Source organism: Neoarius graeffei, chromosome 16, assembly GCF_027579695.1.
Source record: "Neoarius graeffei isolate fNeoGra1 chromosome 16, fNeoGra1.pri, whole genome shotgun sequence".
In the NCBI taxonomy this organism is placed as follows: domain Eukaryota; kingdom Metazoa; phylum Chordata; class Actinopteri; order Siluriformes; family Ariidae; genus Neoarius; species Neoarius graeffei.
Genome location: NC_083584.1, coordinates 10940305 through 10957805, shown reverse-complemented (window position 1 = coordinate 10957805; position 17501 = coordinate 10940305). Strand labels below are relative to the sequence as shown.

Sequence of the window (17501 nt, the reverse complement as noted above, 5' to 3'; positions counted from 1 at the left end):
AGAAACTAATGTTAACCTCATTGTATAAGTGTGCACACACACTTATAATGGGTGTAATAATAGAATTAACCAATCATATTCAAACTCGCGTCCAAAAATAATTCTCATAAATCTGTTATCAGTGAAGTGGCTCTAATTAAACCCAAATAAAGATATATAAAGATCAGCTGTTTGTGTGGGGATTTTTAAAAAAAATATCTTCTTGATTTCATCCAATGGCGTAAGCTGTTTGTAAACAAAGAGCTGAGAAAGTCTGTATGGCTTCCAAAGGAACATTGTCAAAAGGTAACATTACCAAGAATAGCACAGGACATCCTTCCAAAACTGGCAAAACAACAAGACAAACAGCTATTAGGAAGGCTGCCAAGAGGCCTCTGACAACATTTGTAGAGCTACAGGAATATCTGGTACGTACTGGAAACTCTATGCTTTTGGAGTCTCGGCTGTGGGGTTGAACGGCAAGACATGATAGAAGCTCTTTCTCACAAAAACAGCAACAACAAAACATCCAAGCCTGCCTAGATTTTGCCAAAAGCATGTGGCAAAATATTTTATGGTCGAATGAAAACAAAGTAGAACTTCCAAAAAATAATTTTGGTGCAAAAACAAGACCTTATTGTCCAAAGAACACTATACCCATGGCAAAGCATGGTGGTGGCAGCATCATGCTGTGGGCCTGCTTCTCTTCAGCTCAGACTGAGGCTCTAGTCAAGGTAGAGGGAATCATGGATAAGCAAATAGCAATCTACGGTACTTTGGCATAAAACCTGCAGGTCTCTGTTGGAGAGGTGAAGATGGAAAAAATGACCATCCAACATGATAATGACCCAAAGCACAATTCCATGTCAACAAATTAATGGCTAATTACATTATATGACATTTAGCAGACGCTCTTATCCAGAATGATGTACAACGTACCCAGAGCAGCCTGGGGAGCAGGTGGGGGTTAGGTGCCTTGCTCAAGGGCAAGTCAGTCATTCCTGCTGGTCCAGGGAATTGAGCCAGCAACCTTTTGGTCCCAAAGCTGCTTCTCTAACCATTAGGCTGTGGCTTAATTGGCTGAGCTGTGCACAGGAGATTCCCTTACAGTTTGATAGAGCTGTAGCATTTTTCCAAGTAAGGGAGGAATAAAATTGCCAAATCATGATGTGTTAAGTTTGTACATTCTTACAAAAAAAAGCAAGCCCAAGACTGAAGTCATGCACTTCGGATGCGAAGATCCTCCACCAATTACTATTGAGAACCACCAACTCACCAATTCCAACCACTTCATCTATCTGGGTGGTGAACTATCCGTTGACGCCTCACTTGACGCCGAGATTAAGAGGAGAATTGCTAGAGGAGCAGCCGCATTCCACTCACTCTCGAGCAGGTGCTGGGACCGTAAAGGCTTCACCATAACCACCAAGGTTACAGTCTACAAAGCCATCGTCCTCCCATGCCTGCTATACGGCAGCGAGACCTGGAGCACTCTTGCTTCCCACATCCACCTTCTCGAGATGTTTCATCAAAGATCATTGAGACAGATTTTGAACGTAAAATGGTGGCACCATGTAACTAACACTGAGGTCCTCAGGCGAGCTAAATCAACAACAATAGAGACCATGATTCGGAGCAACCGCCTCCGTTGGCTAGGCCATGTATGCCGGATGCCAGATCATAGGATACCAAAACAACTGCTCTTTAGTGAGCTCGCCAAAGGCAAAAGATCCCGCGGCCGCCCAAAGAAAAGGTGGAAAGATTGTATCAAAGAGGACCTATCCATAATTGGTTTTGATGATAAATGGTATGAAGCCACAGTGGAACGACCTAAATGGAGAAACCTAATTTCCGATGGCAAAATACTGTCGGAGTTGAGACTGCAAAAACGAGCTGAAGAGCGTAGAGAACGACGACATAGAAGGGTCCCCCATTCTCACACATGAGAGGGACCATAAGTAAGTAAGTAAGTACAAAAAAAAAGACTGATTGCCGGCTGCATTACGTGCAAAAGGAGCAAAATACAGTGGTGCTTGAAAGTTTGTGAACCCTTTAGAATTTTCTATATTTCTGCATAAATATGACCTAAAACATCATCAGATTTTCACACAAGTCCTAAAAGTAGATAAAGAGAACCCAGTTAAACAAATGAGACAAAAATATTATACTTGGTAATTTATTTATTGAGGAAAATGATCCAATATTACATATTTGTGAGTGGCAAAAGTATGTGAACCTTTGCTTTCAGTATCTGGTGTGACCCCCTTGTGCAGCAATAACTGCAACTAAACATTTCTGGTAACTGTTGATCAGTCCTACACACTGGCTTGGAGGAATTTTAGCCCGTTCCTCCGTACAGAACAGCTTCAACTCTGGGATGTTGGTGGGTTTCCTCACATGAACTGCTCGCTTCAGGTCCTTCCACAACATTTCGATTGGACTAAGGTCAGGACTTTGACTTGGCCATTCCAAAACATTAACTTTATTCTTCTTTAACCATTCTTTGGTAGAATGACTTGTATGCTTAGGGTCGTTGACTTGCTTCATGACCCACCTTCTCTTGAGATTCAGTTCATGGACAGATGTCCTGACATTTTCCTTTAGAATTCAGTGGTATAATTCAGAATTCATTGTTTCATCAATGATGGCAAGCCGTCCTGGCCCAGATGCAGCAAAACAGGCCCAAACCATGATACTACCACCACCATGTTTCACAGATGGGATAAGGTTCTTATGCTGGAATGCAGTGTTTTCCTTTCTCCAAACTAACGCTTCTCATTTAAACCAAAAAGTTCTATTTTGGTCTCATCCGTCCACAAAAATGTTTTCAATAGCCTTCTGGCTTGTCCACATGATCTTTAGCAAACTGCAGACGAGCAGCAATGTTCTTTTTGGAGAGCAGTGGCTTTCTCCTTGCAACCCTGCCATGCACACCATTGTTGTTCAGTGTTCTCCTGATGGTGGACTCATGAACATTAACATTAGCCAATGTGAGAGAGGCCTTCGGTTGCTTAGAAGTTACCCTGGGGTCCTTTGGAACCTTGCCAACTATTACATGCCTTGCTCTTGGAGTGGTCTTTGTTGGTTGACCACTCCTGGGGAGGGTAACAATGGTCTTGAATTTCCTCCATTTGTACACAATCTGTCTGACTGTGGATTGGTGGAGTCCAAACTCTTTAGAGATGGTTTTGTAACCTTTTCCAGCCTGATGAGCATCAACAACGCTTTTTCTGAGGTCCTCAGAAATCTCCTTTGTTCATGCCATGATACACTTCCACAAACATGTGTTGTGAAGATCAGACTTTGATAGATCCCTGTTCTTTAAATAAAACAGGGCGCCCACTCACACCTGATTGTCATCCCATTGATTGAAAACACCTGACTCTAATTTCACCTTCAAATTAACTGCTAATCCTAGAGGTTCACATACTTTTGCCACTCACAGATATGTAATATTGGATCATTTTCCTCAATAAATAAATGACCATGTACAATATTTTTGTCTCATTTGTTTAACTGGGTTCTCTTTATCTACTTTTAGGACTTGTGTGAAAATCTGATGATGTTTTAGGTCATATTTATGCAGAAATATAGAAAATTCTTAAGGGTTCACAAACTTTCAAGCTCCACTGTATTCCTTAAGGGGTGTGCACACGTTTCTTTTTCTTTCTTTTCTCCTAAAACATTTCGGGGGTTTTTCACTTGAATTCTGTTGTTTACGATATCACATTAAAGATTAAACCCTGAAATTTTAACACAGTGAACAGGGTGTGTGGACATTTTATATCTACTATATATATATATATATATATATATATATATATATATATATATATATATATATATATCCTGAAATAATTTAAACACAGACCCTGTGTCCAAAATCACTCACTTGTTCACTACTCCCTATTCACTATATAGTGAATTACTAGATAGAGGACTATATAGTGAGCTCATTGGTAAAAACAAAACAAAACAAACCCTTTCCGACACTACTCCATCATGCTGTTATTTACGTCATTACTGTCGCACAGTTAAAACGTGCCAGTTCAGTCGGCTGGTGGGTTTTCAAAATAATAAATACAGGCATGTATTTTTGTGATAAATGCATATTATACTGAGCGTATTTCCCACATTAATAAATACAAAAGTACTTTGTGTCTGCTGTATCTTCCACTTCTTTTAAATCAAGGCTGAATCCTTTCTTTCTTCTTTGCCGCTGCCTTTTATTAAATCAAATTTGGTGCTTTTGATTAATTCCTCGCTCTACACTGTAACTTTTATTCTTGTATTTTATCTGTCTTATTCTATTTTAGCTTATTTTCTGTTCTCTTACTATTTTTAATTGTACTTGAATGTCTGTTTATAATGTGTTTCTTCCTCCATCCGTTCACCCCAACAGTTTTTTTGTTTCAGCGTGATCACAATGCATGATGGGATATATTGCTTGGTTAGTGACCATCGTTTATACACTACTTTTCACCGTGCATTGTGGGATACCATGAGCCCACTATATAGGGTGTAATAATTCTCACTCTACATTTGGACAGCACTACAAAAGGGTGAACTCACTATATCATCCACTATATAGTGAGTAGTGAATGATTTTGGACACAGGGAATATTTATTGGTGTATTTCTTAATCCCAAGTCCATGAATCAGTAGGACACTGGGACTGTCACGTCCCTGAATGGCATGAAACCAAGCCATGGTTTTGTGGTTATTGCCTGGTTAAATTAATCTGATTTAAAAAAAAAAAAGAAAAAAGAAAGAGTATGACTGTAAGAAGATAAGTTAACCACCAGTTTGCATGTCTTATCAAAAGGCCATTGGACTCTGCATGCGTCTTTGATATCCAACAGCTCAGGGCCTGGCATTAAATGGCGCCCTTTTTTTAATCACTGCCGTTCCACCAGCTCATGCCATGGTGATGATGATGATGATGATGGGACCCTGACATGAGCTGGTGGTCTAAGGCATGGCCGGGAACCAGAATACTCTGTCCAGCTATCCCTTCCCATAATAATAATAATAATAATAATCTCATCTCATCTCATTATCTCTAGCCGCTTTATCCTTCTACAGGGTCGCAGGCAAGCTGGAGCCTATCCCAGCTGACTATGGGCGAGAGGCGGGGTACACCCTGGACAAGTCGCCAGGTCATCACAGGGCTGACACATAGACACAGACAACCATTCACACTCACATTCACACCTACGCTCAATTTAGAGTCACCAGTTAACCTAACCTGCATGTCTTTGGACTGTGGGGGAAACCGGAGTACCCGGAGGAAACCCACGCGGACACGGGGAGAACATGCAAACTCCACACAGAAAGGCCCTCGCCGGCCACGGGGCTCGAACCCAGGACCTTCTTGCTGTGAGGCGACAGCGCTAACCACTACACCACCGTGCCGCCCCAATAATAATAATAATAATAATAATAATAATAATAATCCACTTATAACATAAGGTTAAGGCTAACTAGCTATGTAATGGCTCTCAAATACTTTTTTAACATCATGATAACATCATTAACACATCTAGACAAACTCCAACTCTATGAAAAATTACAAAAAAGCTATCCGGAACTGTAGAAAAGACAAGAAAAAAAATGCTTCTGCAGCCACTGAACCCTATTAGTTTATTTGAAAGCATATATACAGATTTCATGGTTTTAATTTTGCATACTTTATTGTAATATTCTATCTCTATTTACTATAAAGAATTATTTCAGTGTAATTTCTCCAAAAGCTGTTAAAGAAAGACAAGAGCACACCTGACCTGCAGAGGGCGCTGTGAAAATTATTTAACCAAACACAGAGTCCAAAACACAAGTCAGAATCTCATCTCATCTCATTATCTGTAGCCACTTTATCCTGTTCTACAGGGTCGCAGGCAAGCTGGAGCCTATCCCAGCTGACTATGGGTGAAAGGCGGGGTTCACCCTGGACAAGTCGCCAGGTCATCACAGGGCTGACACATAGACACAGACAACCATTCACACTCACATTCGATTTCTTTTTTCTTCCCCCCCAGATCAAACCACTGACCACTACATCAATGTGAGGTCTTGTAATGAGGAATGTTTTGGTTTTCTCGAGGACAAAGTTGAAGCAAAGGGCTCTGTAGTCTGTAATCTACGTTCAAACTGTGCATCGTAATGTAACTCGTCATAAATATGACTTCAACTGGACAGGCAGTGGAGTACTGAAGAGACGAAAGATTGTCTAATGAACAAAATAAGCATTATCAGTAGAACTAATAAAAACAAACAAACAAATAAACTGTATCTAGAAAAGAAAAAAACAGGGCTGAATGTAATGAAGTAAATAAATAAATAAAATTTACTCCTGAAATTTATTCCTGTTGTCATTTGTCCTCGTAACGCTTACCTTGACCAATACAATACACACTATGACCCGTCATAACAAGCATTATAACAAGTCACACACAGATATTTGTTCATTTATTTTATTACAGTTAGTACTACTGTACTCCTACTCCATAATCATACTAGTGCATCTCAAATTTAAAAATAAATCAACTTTCATATATTCTATATTCAGTACATATAAAGTGAAATATACTTTAAACATTTTGTGGTTTTAATTTTGATGATTGTCTTTTTGCTCATGAAAATCAGAAATCTCAAATTATTAGAATATTTCCTAAAAAGTATTTACAATTACAGAAATGTCCAACTTCTGAAAAGTATGTTCTTTTATACATGTAATACTTGGTTATGGCTCCTTTACCACAAATTACCGCATCAATGGGGCGTGGCATGGAGGCGATCAGCCTGTGGCACTGCTGAGGTGTTACTGAAGCCCAGGTTGCTTTGATAGCGGCCTTCAACTCGTCTGTATTTTTGGGTCGAGTGTTTCTCATCTTCCTCTTGACAATACTCCATAGGTTCTCTCTGGGGTTCAGGTCAGGTGAGTTGGCTGGCCAATCAAGCACAGTAATATCATCGTCAGCAAACCATTCGGCAGTAGTTTTGGCACTGTGGGCAGGTGGTCAGTCCTGCTGGAAAAGGAAATCGGCATCTCCATAAAGCTTATCACACTGAAAAAAATGGCCTGTTAAATTAACACAAAAAAATCTTGTACATCGGTTGCACTTATTAAAATCATATCCACTAAGACCAATTAAGTCATGTTCGTCAAACAGAACATGACTTAATTGGTCTTAGTGGATATGATTTTAATAAGTGCAACCGATGTACAATATTTTTTTGTGTTAATTTAACAGGCCATTTTTTTCAGTGCAGCAGATGGAAGCGTGAAGTGCTCTAAAATCTCCTGGAAGATTGCTGTGTTGACTTTGGACTTGAGAAAGTTGGTTCCAGTGGACCAACACCAGCGGATGACATGGCACCCCAAATCATCACAGACTGCGGAAACTTCACACTGGACTTCAAACACCTTGGATTCTGTGCCTATCCACTCTTCGTCCAGAGTCTAGGACATCGATTTCCAATAGCCCAGGAGTAATAGGGTTATACCCGGAACAAATTAGTAACAAGCTGAGAATTTCAGAATATGTTCAGAATACCTTTAGGAATAACATACTAAAAGTCCCCGGAAATCCCCCTTATGCTCTCTGAGAAATTCAAGATGGCATCCAAAATGGCCGCCAAATGGAGATCTGCCCATATCTCAGGCCCAAAACAAAATATTAATGCAATTAAAAGGTCAGAATATATGTTTTGTAGGGTAGGAGAGTGAATTCCAACATGTGTGTATTAATTACATTGTGTATTAACATTATATAATAACAATGTACACATTATTATAACAGTATATTTGTGTATAATGTGTTCGCTTGCCATGTCTGGTTAGATTGTCATATTTTTGGCACTTCACCAGTTCACATTTATGAACGTGCACAGTACTATGAATGTGTGTAGGTTTCATCCAGTCCGATCCTTGAATCAAGTATCAATCTTGAAACGCCCTGGCCCATAAATTCACATCCAAGAAGAAATAACAATGACTGTTATGACAAAATAATCGTTATGGTATCATGAAGATATCTCATATGTTTCTGAAATGGCTTCAGTTCTTAATGTTTAGGACTAATAATTACAGACTTATAATTGTAAATCTATACATGTGCTATTTAATGTACACTACCGATTATAGAGTGTGGATCCATTGGTTACTCGTTCACGCCGTATCATCCTATTCTGTTCACAAAACAACAAACACAATTACTAGGGGTTGGAGCACTTATTTTCATTAATATTAATTAAAGTAAATTGGTGGTGTAAAATGAAAAATGGCATGTTAAAAGGTCATGCTGAGTTCAGTCATTTTTAAAAGGTCATGCTGAGTTTAGTCATTTTTTGTCCGAACACACTGGCATTGCTAGTAGTAAAGACTGGCGCTAGAAACTCAAAGATTAATTTTTTTCCACCCTTAAACAAGCTTGAATAAATTCCCTACTTCATTGATGGTACAACGAAGGTCCAAGCATTACAACTGAGGCACTGAGAAGTGTTTAAGTCTACTCATTGTTTATAAGCAAGAGCTTTTATTGACGCAGACCTTTTTGTCATGAAAGTCGCCGGAATGTTGAAGAAGTGTACTGAAACAGCTTGCCATTGTAGTTTTAGAAGATAGAGTTCTCAAATTTAATTTCCCTTTAATATTTTATCAAAGCTTAAAGATGCACTAAATATTAAGGAAATTGATGTCTAATTGTTGTCTTACATTATGTTCATGTATGTAGGTAGCCTACTAAGCTAATCTGTCAATCATGTCAACCATCAAATTCCATGTAATTTCCACATTAATGACCTTTTAATCTTGGTTAATTTTAATTTTAACAGTGGGACAATGGTGAATTTGCATTGCTTGTATGAGAGAACATATAATTTAACATTTTAATTGCATTTATATTATGTTTTATCCCTGAGATATTGAAAAAATCTCCAATCGGCGGCCATTTTGGACGCCATCTTGAATTTCTCAGAGAGCACAAGGTGGATTCCCGGGGACTTTTAGTATGTTATTCCTAAGGGTATTCTGAACACATTCTGAAAAATTCAGCTTGTTACTAATTTGTTCCGGGTTGGACTCAATTTTGAGCTAATGCTCTTGGGCTACAAATTAAATTCAAAATTTACTTTCATCTGAAAGAGGACTTTGGACCACTGAGCAACAGTGCAGTTCTTTCTCTTTTACCTTCGCCCAGGTAAGACACTTCTGATGTTGTCTCTGGTTTAGGGGTAGCTTGATATGAGGAATGTGACAGTTGTAGCCCCTTTCCTGAAGACATCTGTGCATGGTGGCTCTTGATACACTGACACCAGCCTCAGTCCACTCCTTATGAAGCTCACCCAAGTTCTTGACAATCTTAACTTTTCTTGACAATCCCCTCAAGGCTGCAGTCATCCCTGTTGCTTGTGCACCTTTTCCAGCCAGCCTTTTCAGCAATGACCTTCTGTGGCTTACTGTCCTTGTCGATGGGGTCGATGATCATCTTCTGGACAACTGTCAAGTCAGCAGTCCTCAAGTCCTCATGATCGTTGTTGCATGGACTGAACTAGACCGAGAGATACACTGTTGATATTTATACTGTCTTACTCAAACTGGAAATGAAATATTCTTGTATTTTGAGATTTTTTTGCGCTGTAGGCCATAATTATGAAAATTAAAATGGAAAAATGCTTGAAACACTTAAGTTATTCCACAAAATCAAGTCGTACACGAGCTGATAGCCAACTCGGAGCTATGCATCTCGTCGGCTATAAGCTCATGTACGACAAGATTGAGTGGAAGAACTGTTTTATTCTATCCACATTTACTGGATTTTGAGAAACAGAGCATTTTTGTTTTAATTGTTTGCAAATTCGATAGATAAAAACTTTATACAAAACATCCGACAAAATCATTTCCGCTTAGAATGTAAACAAACCGGCGGAATGACAGGAGCGATTCGTGGAAAATGCGATAATAATAATAATTCTTGGAAAATAAATAAGTAAATAAATAAATAAGAAAGAAAGAAAAAGAAAGAAAGCACAACTTTATTCATCACACACTTGTGAAATTTCCTCTCTGCATTTAACCCATCTGAAGCAGTGAACACACATGCACGCACACATATACCCAGAGCAGTGGGCAGCCATGCTAACAGCGCTCGGGGAGCAGTTGGGAGTTCGGTGTCTCGCTCAAGGCCACCTCAGCCCAAGGGCGTCCCGTATTAACCTAACCTGCATGCCTTTGGACTGTGGGGGAAACCGGAGCACCCGGAGGAAACCCACGCAGACACGGGGAGAACATGTAAACTCCGCACAGAAAGGCCCTCGCCGGCCACGGGGCTCGAACCTGGACCCTCTTGCTGTGAGGCGACCGTGCTAACCACTACACCACCGTGCTGCCCGACTCCAAGACTCAAATAAATAAAAAGATACGTTCCATATTATCTCATCTCATCTCATTACCTCTAGCCGCTTTATCCTGTCCTACAGGGTCGCAGGCGAGCTGGAGCCTATCCCAGCTGACTACGGGCGAAAGGCGGGGTACACCCTGGACAAGTCGCCAGGTCATCACAGGGCTGACACATAGACACAGACAACCATTCACACTCACATTCACACCTACGCTCAATTTAGAGTCACCAGTTAACCTAACCTGCATGTCTTTGGACTGTGGGGGAAACCGGAGCACCCGGAGGAAACCCACGCGGACACGGGGAGAACATGCAAACTCTGCACAGAAAGGCCCTCGCCGGCCACGGGGCTCGAACCTGGACCCTCTTGCTGTGAGGCGACCGTGCTAACCACTACGCCACCGTGCTGCCCGACTCCAAGACTCAAATAAATAAATAAATAAAAAGATACATTCTATATTATCTCTAGCCGCTTTATCCTGTTCTACAGGGTCGCAGGCGAGCTGGAGCCTATCCCAGCTGACTACGGGCGAAAGGCGGGGTACACCCTGGACAAGTCGCCAGGTCATCACAGGGCTGACACATAGACACAGACAACCATTCACACTCACATTCACACCTACGGTCAATTTAGAGTCACCAGTTAACCTAACCTGCATGTCTTTGGACTGTGGGGGAAACCGGAGAACCCGGAGGAAACCCACGCGGACACGGGGAGAACATGCAAACTCCACACAGAAAGGCCCTCGCCGGCCACGGGGCTCGAACCTGGACCTTCTTGCTGTGAGGCGACAGCGCTAACCACTACACCACCGTGCCGTCCACGTTCCATATTATTACTATTTATTTATTTTTTTATTTCGTCCTCTTCAGCAACACGCTTTTTGATTTTCTCTACTCACTGTATATGGGCTGGAAAATATTGAACTTTTTCATGATATTCTGATTGTTTGAGACGCAGTCGTGTTTATAACACTGGAATTATTACTACTGATGTTATTGTGATGTTGTGAGTGTTTATTATTGTTCCTGTTATTCAACTCAACTGAACTAGAGAGAGAGAGAGAGAGAGAGGAGGGAGGGAGGAAGGGAGGAAGGAAGGAGGGAGGAGTAGAGGATAATACTCGGAATGAAAGCACACACCGCAACAGAAAAGAAAAGTTTTTCTAGCTCTTGGAGTTGACTTGTGAAGAAGGAGGAACTCCTGTATGGAGATCACAGACTCGGCTGGGTTGAAGAATGAGGAGTGTTTGGGTTTCTGTGTCTGAAACCGGACCTGCACAGATCCTGGACCGGGTTTAGTCCAGCATGAGGATGGCGAGATTTTTCCTCCTAAAAGTGACTCCTGGCTCCAGATGTGGGACTTGGCTCCAGCTGCTGGATCTGTGACTTATTAATCTGCTCGGTTAAAGCAGGGTCTGTCTGTAAACATGAGCCGCTGTAGTTAGACTTCGTGCTTGTCTTTCAGGAAGATCTGATCTCACTCAGGCTGGACTGACCTTCATACCTGTGGAGGAGACAACAACGCTTCATGTGCGCCGAGGCTGGACTGCACAAGCCACCGAACACCAAGGAAGACGTGCGCTCGTGGTCCGTTCAGCTAAGATGGAGAAGTTTGCCGTGAACAGTGGTGGTGTTGGAGACGTGGAGCGGGACCTGGAGATCGGAGAAGCCGAGGAGCCGCTGCGCGAGAACGGGAAGGCTGGAGCGGGTCAGAACCGAACCGTGACCCGGGATCACAGCTCCAACCCCAGGATGCTGGTCGGCTTGGACATCTTGTGTCTCATTGTGGGTAAGAACCATTGTTTGATGAAGGTGCATGAAGATCCTCACTGGTAGGATCAGGGCTTGGAAACAAACATCAATAATATTTACAGAAATGTTTTCCTGTTTTATTATGAACCACATCAGGTTACTAAGCCGCTTATTTACAATATAACAAGTTCCTGACAGACCAGATTTACCACCAATCAGGTTTGCACTGTCGCCTCACAGCAAGAAGGTTCTGGGTTCACGGCCAGTGGAGGCTTTCATTTCTGTGTAGAGTTTGCACGTTCTCTCTGTGTCTGTGTGGGTTCTGTCCAGGTGCTCCGGTTTCCCCCGCAGTCCAAAGACATGTTTAGGTTAATTGGTGGCTCTAAATTGACCGTAGGTGTGAATGTGAAGGTGTGTGAATGGTTGTTTGTCTCTGTGTATCAGCTCTGTGATGATCTGGTGACTTGTCCAGGGTGTACCCCGCCTCTCGCCCATAGTCCGCTGGGATAGGATTCAGCTTGCCCGCGACCCTGCACATGATATGCAACTACAGATAATGGATGGATGGATGGATGGATGGAAGATTTGCACTGTTGCCTCACAGCAAGAAGGTTCTGGGTTCACAGCCAGTGGAGGCTTTCATTTCTGTGTAGAGCTCGCACGTTCTCTCCGTGTCTGTGTGGGTTCCGTCCAGGTGCTCCAGTTTCCCCCGCAGTCCAAAGACATGTTTAGGTTAATTGGTGGCTCTAAATTGACCGTAGGTGTGAATGTGAAGGTGTGTGAACGTTTTTTTGTCTCTGTGTATCAGCTCTGTGATGATCTGGCGACTTGTCCAGGGTGTACCCCGCCTCTCGCCCATAGTCCGCTGGGATAGGCTCCAGCTTGCCCGCAACCCTGCACAGGATAAGCGGCTATAGACAATGGATGGATGGAAGATTTGCACTGTTGCCTCACAGCAAGAAGGTTCTGGGTTCACAGCCAGTGGAGGCTTTCATTTCTGTGTAGAGTTTGCACGTTCTCTCCGTGTCTGTGTGGGTTCTGTCCAGGTGCTCCGGTTTCCCCCGCAGTCCAAAGACATGTTTAGGTTAATTGGTGGCTCTAAATTGACCGTAGGTGTGAATGTGAAGGTGTGTGAATGGTTGTTTGTCTCTGTGTATCAGCTCTGTGATGATCTGGTGACTTGTCCAGGGTGTACCCCGCCTCTCGCCCATAGTCCGCTGGGATAGGATTCAGCTTGCCCGCGACCCTGCACATGATATGCAACTACAGATAATGGATGGATGGATGGATGGATGGAAGATTTGCACTGTTGCCTCACAGCAAGAAGGTTCTGGGTTCACAGCCAGTGGAGGCTTTCATTTCTGTGTAGAGCTCGCACGTTCTCTCCGTGTCTGTGTGGGTTCCGTCCAGGTGCTCCAGTTTCCCCCGCAGTCCAAAGACATGTTTAGGTTAATTGGTGGCTCTAAATTGACCGTAGGTGTGAATGTGAAGGTGTGTGAACGTTTTTTTGTCTCTGTGTATCAGCTCTGTGATGATCTGGCGACTTGTCCAGGGTGTACCCCGCCTCTCGCCCATAGTCCGCTGGGATAGGCTCCAGCTTGCCCGCAACCCTGCACAGGATAAGCGGCTATAGACAATGGATGGATGGAAGATTTGCACTGTTGCCTCACAGCAAGAAGGTTCTGGGTTCACAGCCAGTGGAGGCTTTCATTTCTGTGTAGAGTTTGCACGTTCTCTCCGTGTCTGTGTGGGTTCCGTCCAGGTGCTCCGGTTTCCCCCGCAGTCCAAAGACATGTTTAGGTTAATTGGTGGCTCTAAATTGACCGTAGGTGTGAATGTGAAGGTGTGTGAATGGTTGTTTGTCTCTGTGTATCAGCTCTGTGATGATCTGGCGACTTGTCCAGGGTGTACCCCGCCTCTCGCCCATAGTCCGCTGGGATAGGCTCCAGCTTGCCCGCGACCCTGCACATGATATGCAACTACAGATAATGGATGGATGGATGGATGGATGGATGGAAGGTTTGCACTGTCGCCTCACAGCAAGAAGGTTCTGGGTTCACAGCCAGTGGAGGCTTTCATTTCTGTGTAGAGTTTGCACGTTCTCTCCGTGTCTGTGTGGGTTCCGTCCAGGTGCTCCGGTTTCCCTCGCAGTCCAAAGACATGTTTAGGTTAATTGGTGGCTCTAAATTGACCGTAGGTGTGAATGTGAAGGTGTGTGAATGGTTGTTTGTCTCTGTGTATCAGCTCTGTGATGATCTGGCGACTTGTCCAGGGTGTACCCCGCCTCTCGCCCATAGTCCGCTGGGATAGGCTCCAGCTTGCCCGCAACCCTGCACAGGATAAGCGGCTATAGACAATGGATGGATGGAAGATTTGCACTGTCGCCTCACAGCAAGAAGGTTCTGGGTTCACAGCCAGTGGAGGCTTTCATTTCTGTGTAGAGTTTGCACGTTCTCTCCGTGTCTGTGTGGGTTCCGTCCAGGTGCTCCGGTTTCCCCCGCAGTCCAAAGACATGTTTAGGTTAATTGGTGGCTCTAAATTGACCGTAGGTGTGAATGTGAAGGTGTGTGAATGGTTGTTTGTCTCTGTGTATCAGCTCTGTGATGATCTGGCGACTTGTCCAGGGTGTACCCCGCCTCTCGCCCATAGTCCGCTGGGATAGGCTTCAGCTTGCCCGCGACCCTGCACATGATATGCAACTACAGATAATGGATGGATGGATGGATGGATGGATGGAAGGTTTGCACTGTCGCCTCACAGCAAGAAGGTTCTGGGTTCACAGCCAGTGGAGGCTTTCATTTCTGTGTAGAGTTTGCACGTTCTCTCCGTGTCTGTGTGGGTTCCGTCCAGGTGCTCCGGTTTCCCTCGCAGTCCAAAGACATGTTTAGGTTAATTGGTGGCTCTAAATTGACCGTAGGTGTGAATGTGAAGGTGTGTGAATGGTTGTTTGTCTCTGTGTATCAGCTCTGTGATGATCTGGCGACTTGTCCAGGGTGTACCCTGCCTCTTGCCCATAGTCTGCTGGGATAGGCTCCAGCTTGCCCGCAACCCTGCACAGGATAAGTGGCTATAGACAATGGATGGATGGAAGATTTGCACTGTTGCCTCACAGCAAGAAGGTTCTGGGTTCACAGCCAGTGGAGGCTTTCATTTCTGTGTAGAGTTTGCACGTTCTCTCCGTGTCTGTGTGGGTTCCGTCCAGGTGCTCCGGTTTCCCTCGCAGTCCAAAGACATGTTTAGGTTAATTGGTGGCTCTAAATTGACCGTAGGTGTGAATGTGAAGGTGTGTGAATGGTTGTTTGTCTCTGTGTATCAGCTCTGTGATGATCTGGCGACTTGTCCAGGGTGTACCCTGCCTCTCGCCCATAGTCTGCTGGGATAGGCTCCAGCTTGCCCGCAACCCTGCACAGGATAAGTGGCTATAGACAATGGATGGATGGAAGATTTGCACTGTTGCCTCACAGCAAGAAGGTTCTGGGTTCACAGCCAGTGGAGGCTTTCATTTCTGTGTAGAGTTTGCATGTTCTCTCCGTGTCTGTGTGGGTTCCGTCCAGGTGCTCCGGTTTCCCCCGCAGTCCAAAGACATGCAGTTAGATTAATTGTCTACTCTAAATTGCCCCTAGGTGTGAACGTGTGCGTGATTGGTTCACAGCAAAATCCCCAGTGTTGAATTAACACCCAGAGTGTTGATTTAACACCCTACTGTGTTTATATAGGTCCAGTTGGACACAAATTAACTCTGAAAGTGTTAATTCAACACTGAGGAATTTGCTGTGTTGTTTCCCAAGCCCAGAGATGGGAAGGTTGCGGCAGGAAGAGCATCCGGCGTAAAACTATGCTCCAGTTAGTATGACGTTGATCAGTAGGGTCTATATGGACCCTGACCTGGCAATAGTGCTGGACAAGGAGGAAGAAGAAGAAGACACCAATTGAACTTAATGAAGCAACATATCTACAAACGTATTATAATTAGTATGTCGCAATAACATGCTATCCATGGTCACTATGGTAACCGATCGGGTTGGACCACGTATGGAGTTCCACTTGGTCTGGAAAATTAAGTTCCATCCCTTTGATCAGTGAGATTAGTATAAACATGTAGTGCAGACTTCAATATGTTTTATGGGCTCTAAACGTAATGATATGACTGTATTGTGATGGAACACTTCAGCGCTGGTGTTGATATTAACAAAATGACCATTCTGTAAAAAAAAAAAAAAAAATCAGCATTTTTTTTTTGGTTGGGTTGAAAATGTCTCACTGTAGTCTACTACTTAATATCATCCTGAATCTTGCAAGGCTGATGCTGATGTTGATGTAGAGTCCATCGCTTGGTATTTCTCTACGTCATTAATTTTTTATTTAAAAAACAGAACAAAATGATTTTTATTTTTTAACACCCTCTAATCAGAGATAGGTGTCCCATCTTCCGCAGAGGGAGGCTGAACTTCAGAGGGAGGCTGAATATCGAGATTGATCAATACCCATCATCAGCCCTGTAAAACCTACCCAGCCCACTTTTTAGCATTTTTCAAAATGATGTCGTGGCTGAAGTGAGGCTCAGATCTAAGAGTGAAGTTGCACTTTAATAGTTTACCTGTACTCTTAAAAAAAAAGGTACTGAACTTGCTGGTACCATTCATTGCTGCTGGGTTGGTCCACGTTTTATACCGTTAGTTTGTATGTAGTGCAGCTTTAAAACGTCACTCTTAAAGGTAATTACAGTCCAATTATATTACATTACAGGCATTTAGCAGACGCTCTTATCCAGAGCGGCGTATAACATACCCAGAGCAGCCTGCGGAGCAGGTGAGGGTTAGATGCCTTGCTGAAGGGCACTTCAGCCATTCCTACTCATCCAGGGAATCAAATCGGCAACCTTTTGGTCCCAAAGCTGCTTCTCTAAGCATTAGGCCATGGCTTCCTATGCAATTATGCACATTAAAACTTTTTTTTTTTAAAGATAAATTATATCCAAGGTGGCACGGTGGTGTAGTGGTTAGTGCTGTCGCCTCACAGCAAGAAGGTCCGGGTTCGAGCCCCGTGGCTGGCGAGGGCCTTTCTGTGCGGAGTTTGCATGTTGTCCGCGTGGGTTTCCTCCGGGTGCTCCGGTTTCCCCCAAAGACATGCAGGTTAGGTTAACTGGTGACTCTAAATTGACCGTAGGTGTGAATGGTTGTCTGTGTCTATGTGTCAGCCCTGTGATGACCTGGCGACTTGTCCAGGGTGTACCCCGCCTTTCGCCCGTAGTCAGCTGGGATAGGCTCCAGCTTGCCTGCGACCCTGTAGAACAGGATAAAGCGGCTAGAGATAATGAGATGAGATTAAATTATATCCAAGTTTCCAGGTGAAAGATGCATATTAACG

General features: G+C 43.4%; 1 protein-coding gene across 1 annotated transcript in view; it reads left to right on the top strand.

Moving 5' to 3' along the window:
• The first annotated feature begins 11494 nt into the window (after window positions 1–11494).
• Window positions 11495–17501, top strand: part of ppap2d (phosphatidic acid phosphatase type 2D) — a 109944-nt gene continuing 103937 nt past the window's right edge. The window contains exon 1 of the mRNA XM_060942477.1: window positions 11495–12171. Within this exon, the coding sequence (XP_060798460.1) occupies window positions 11985–12171 (187 nt within the window). The 5' untranslated portion in view covers window positions 11495–11984. The remainder of the gene's footprint in view (window positions 12172–17501) is intronic.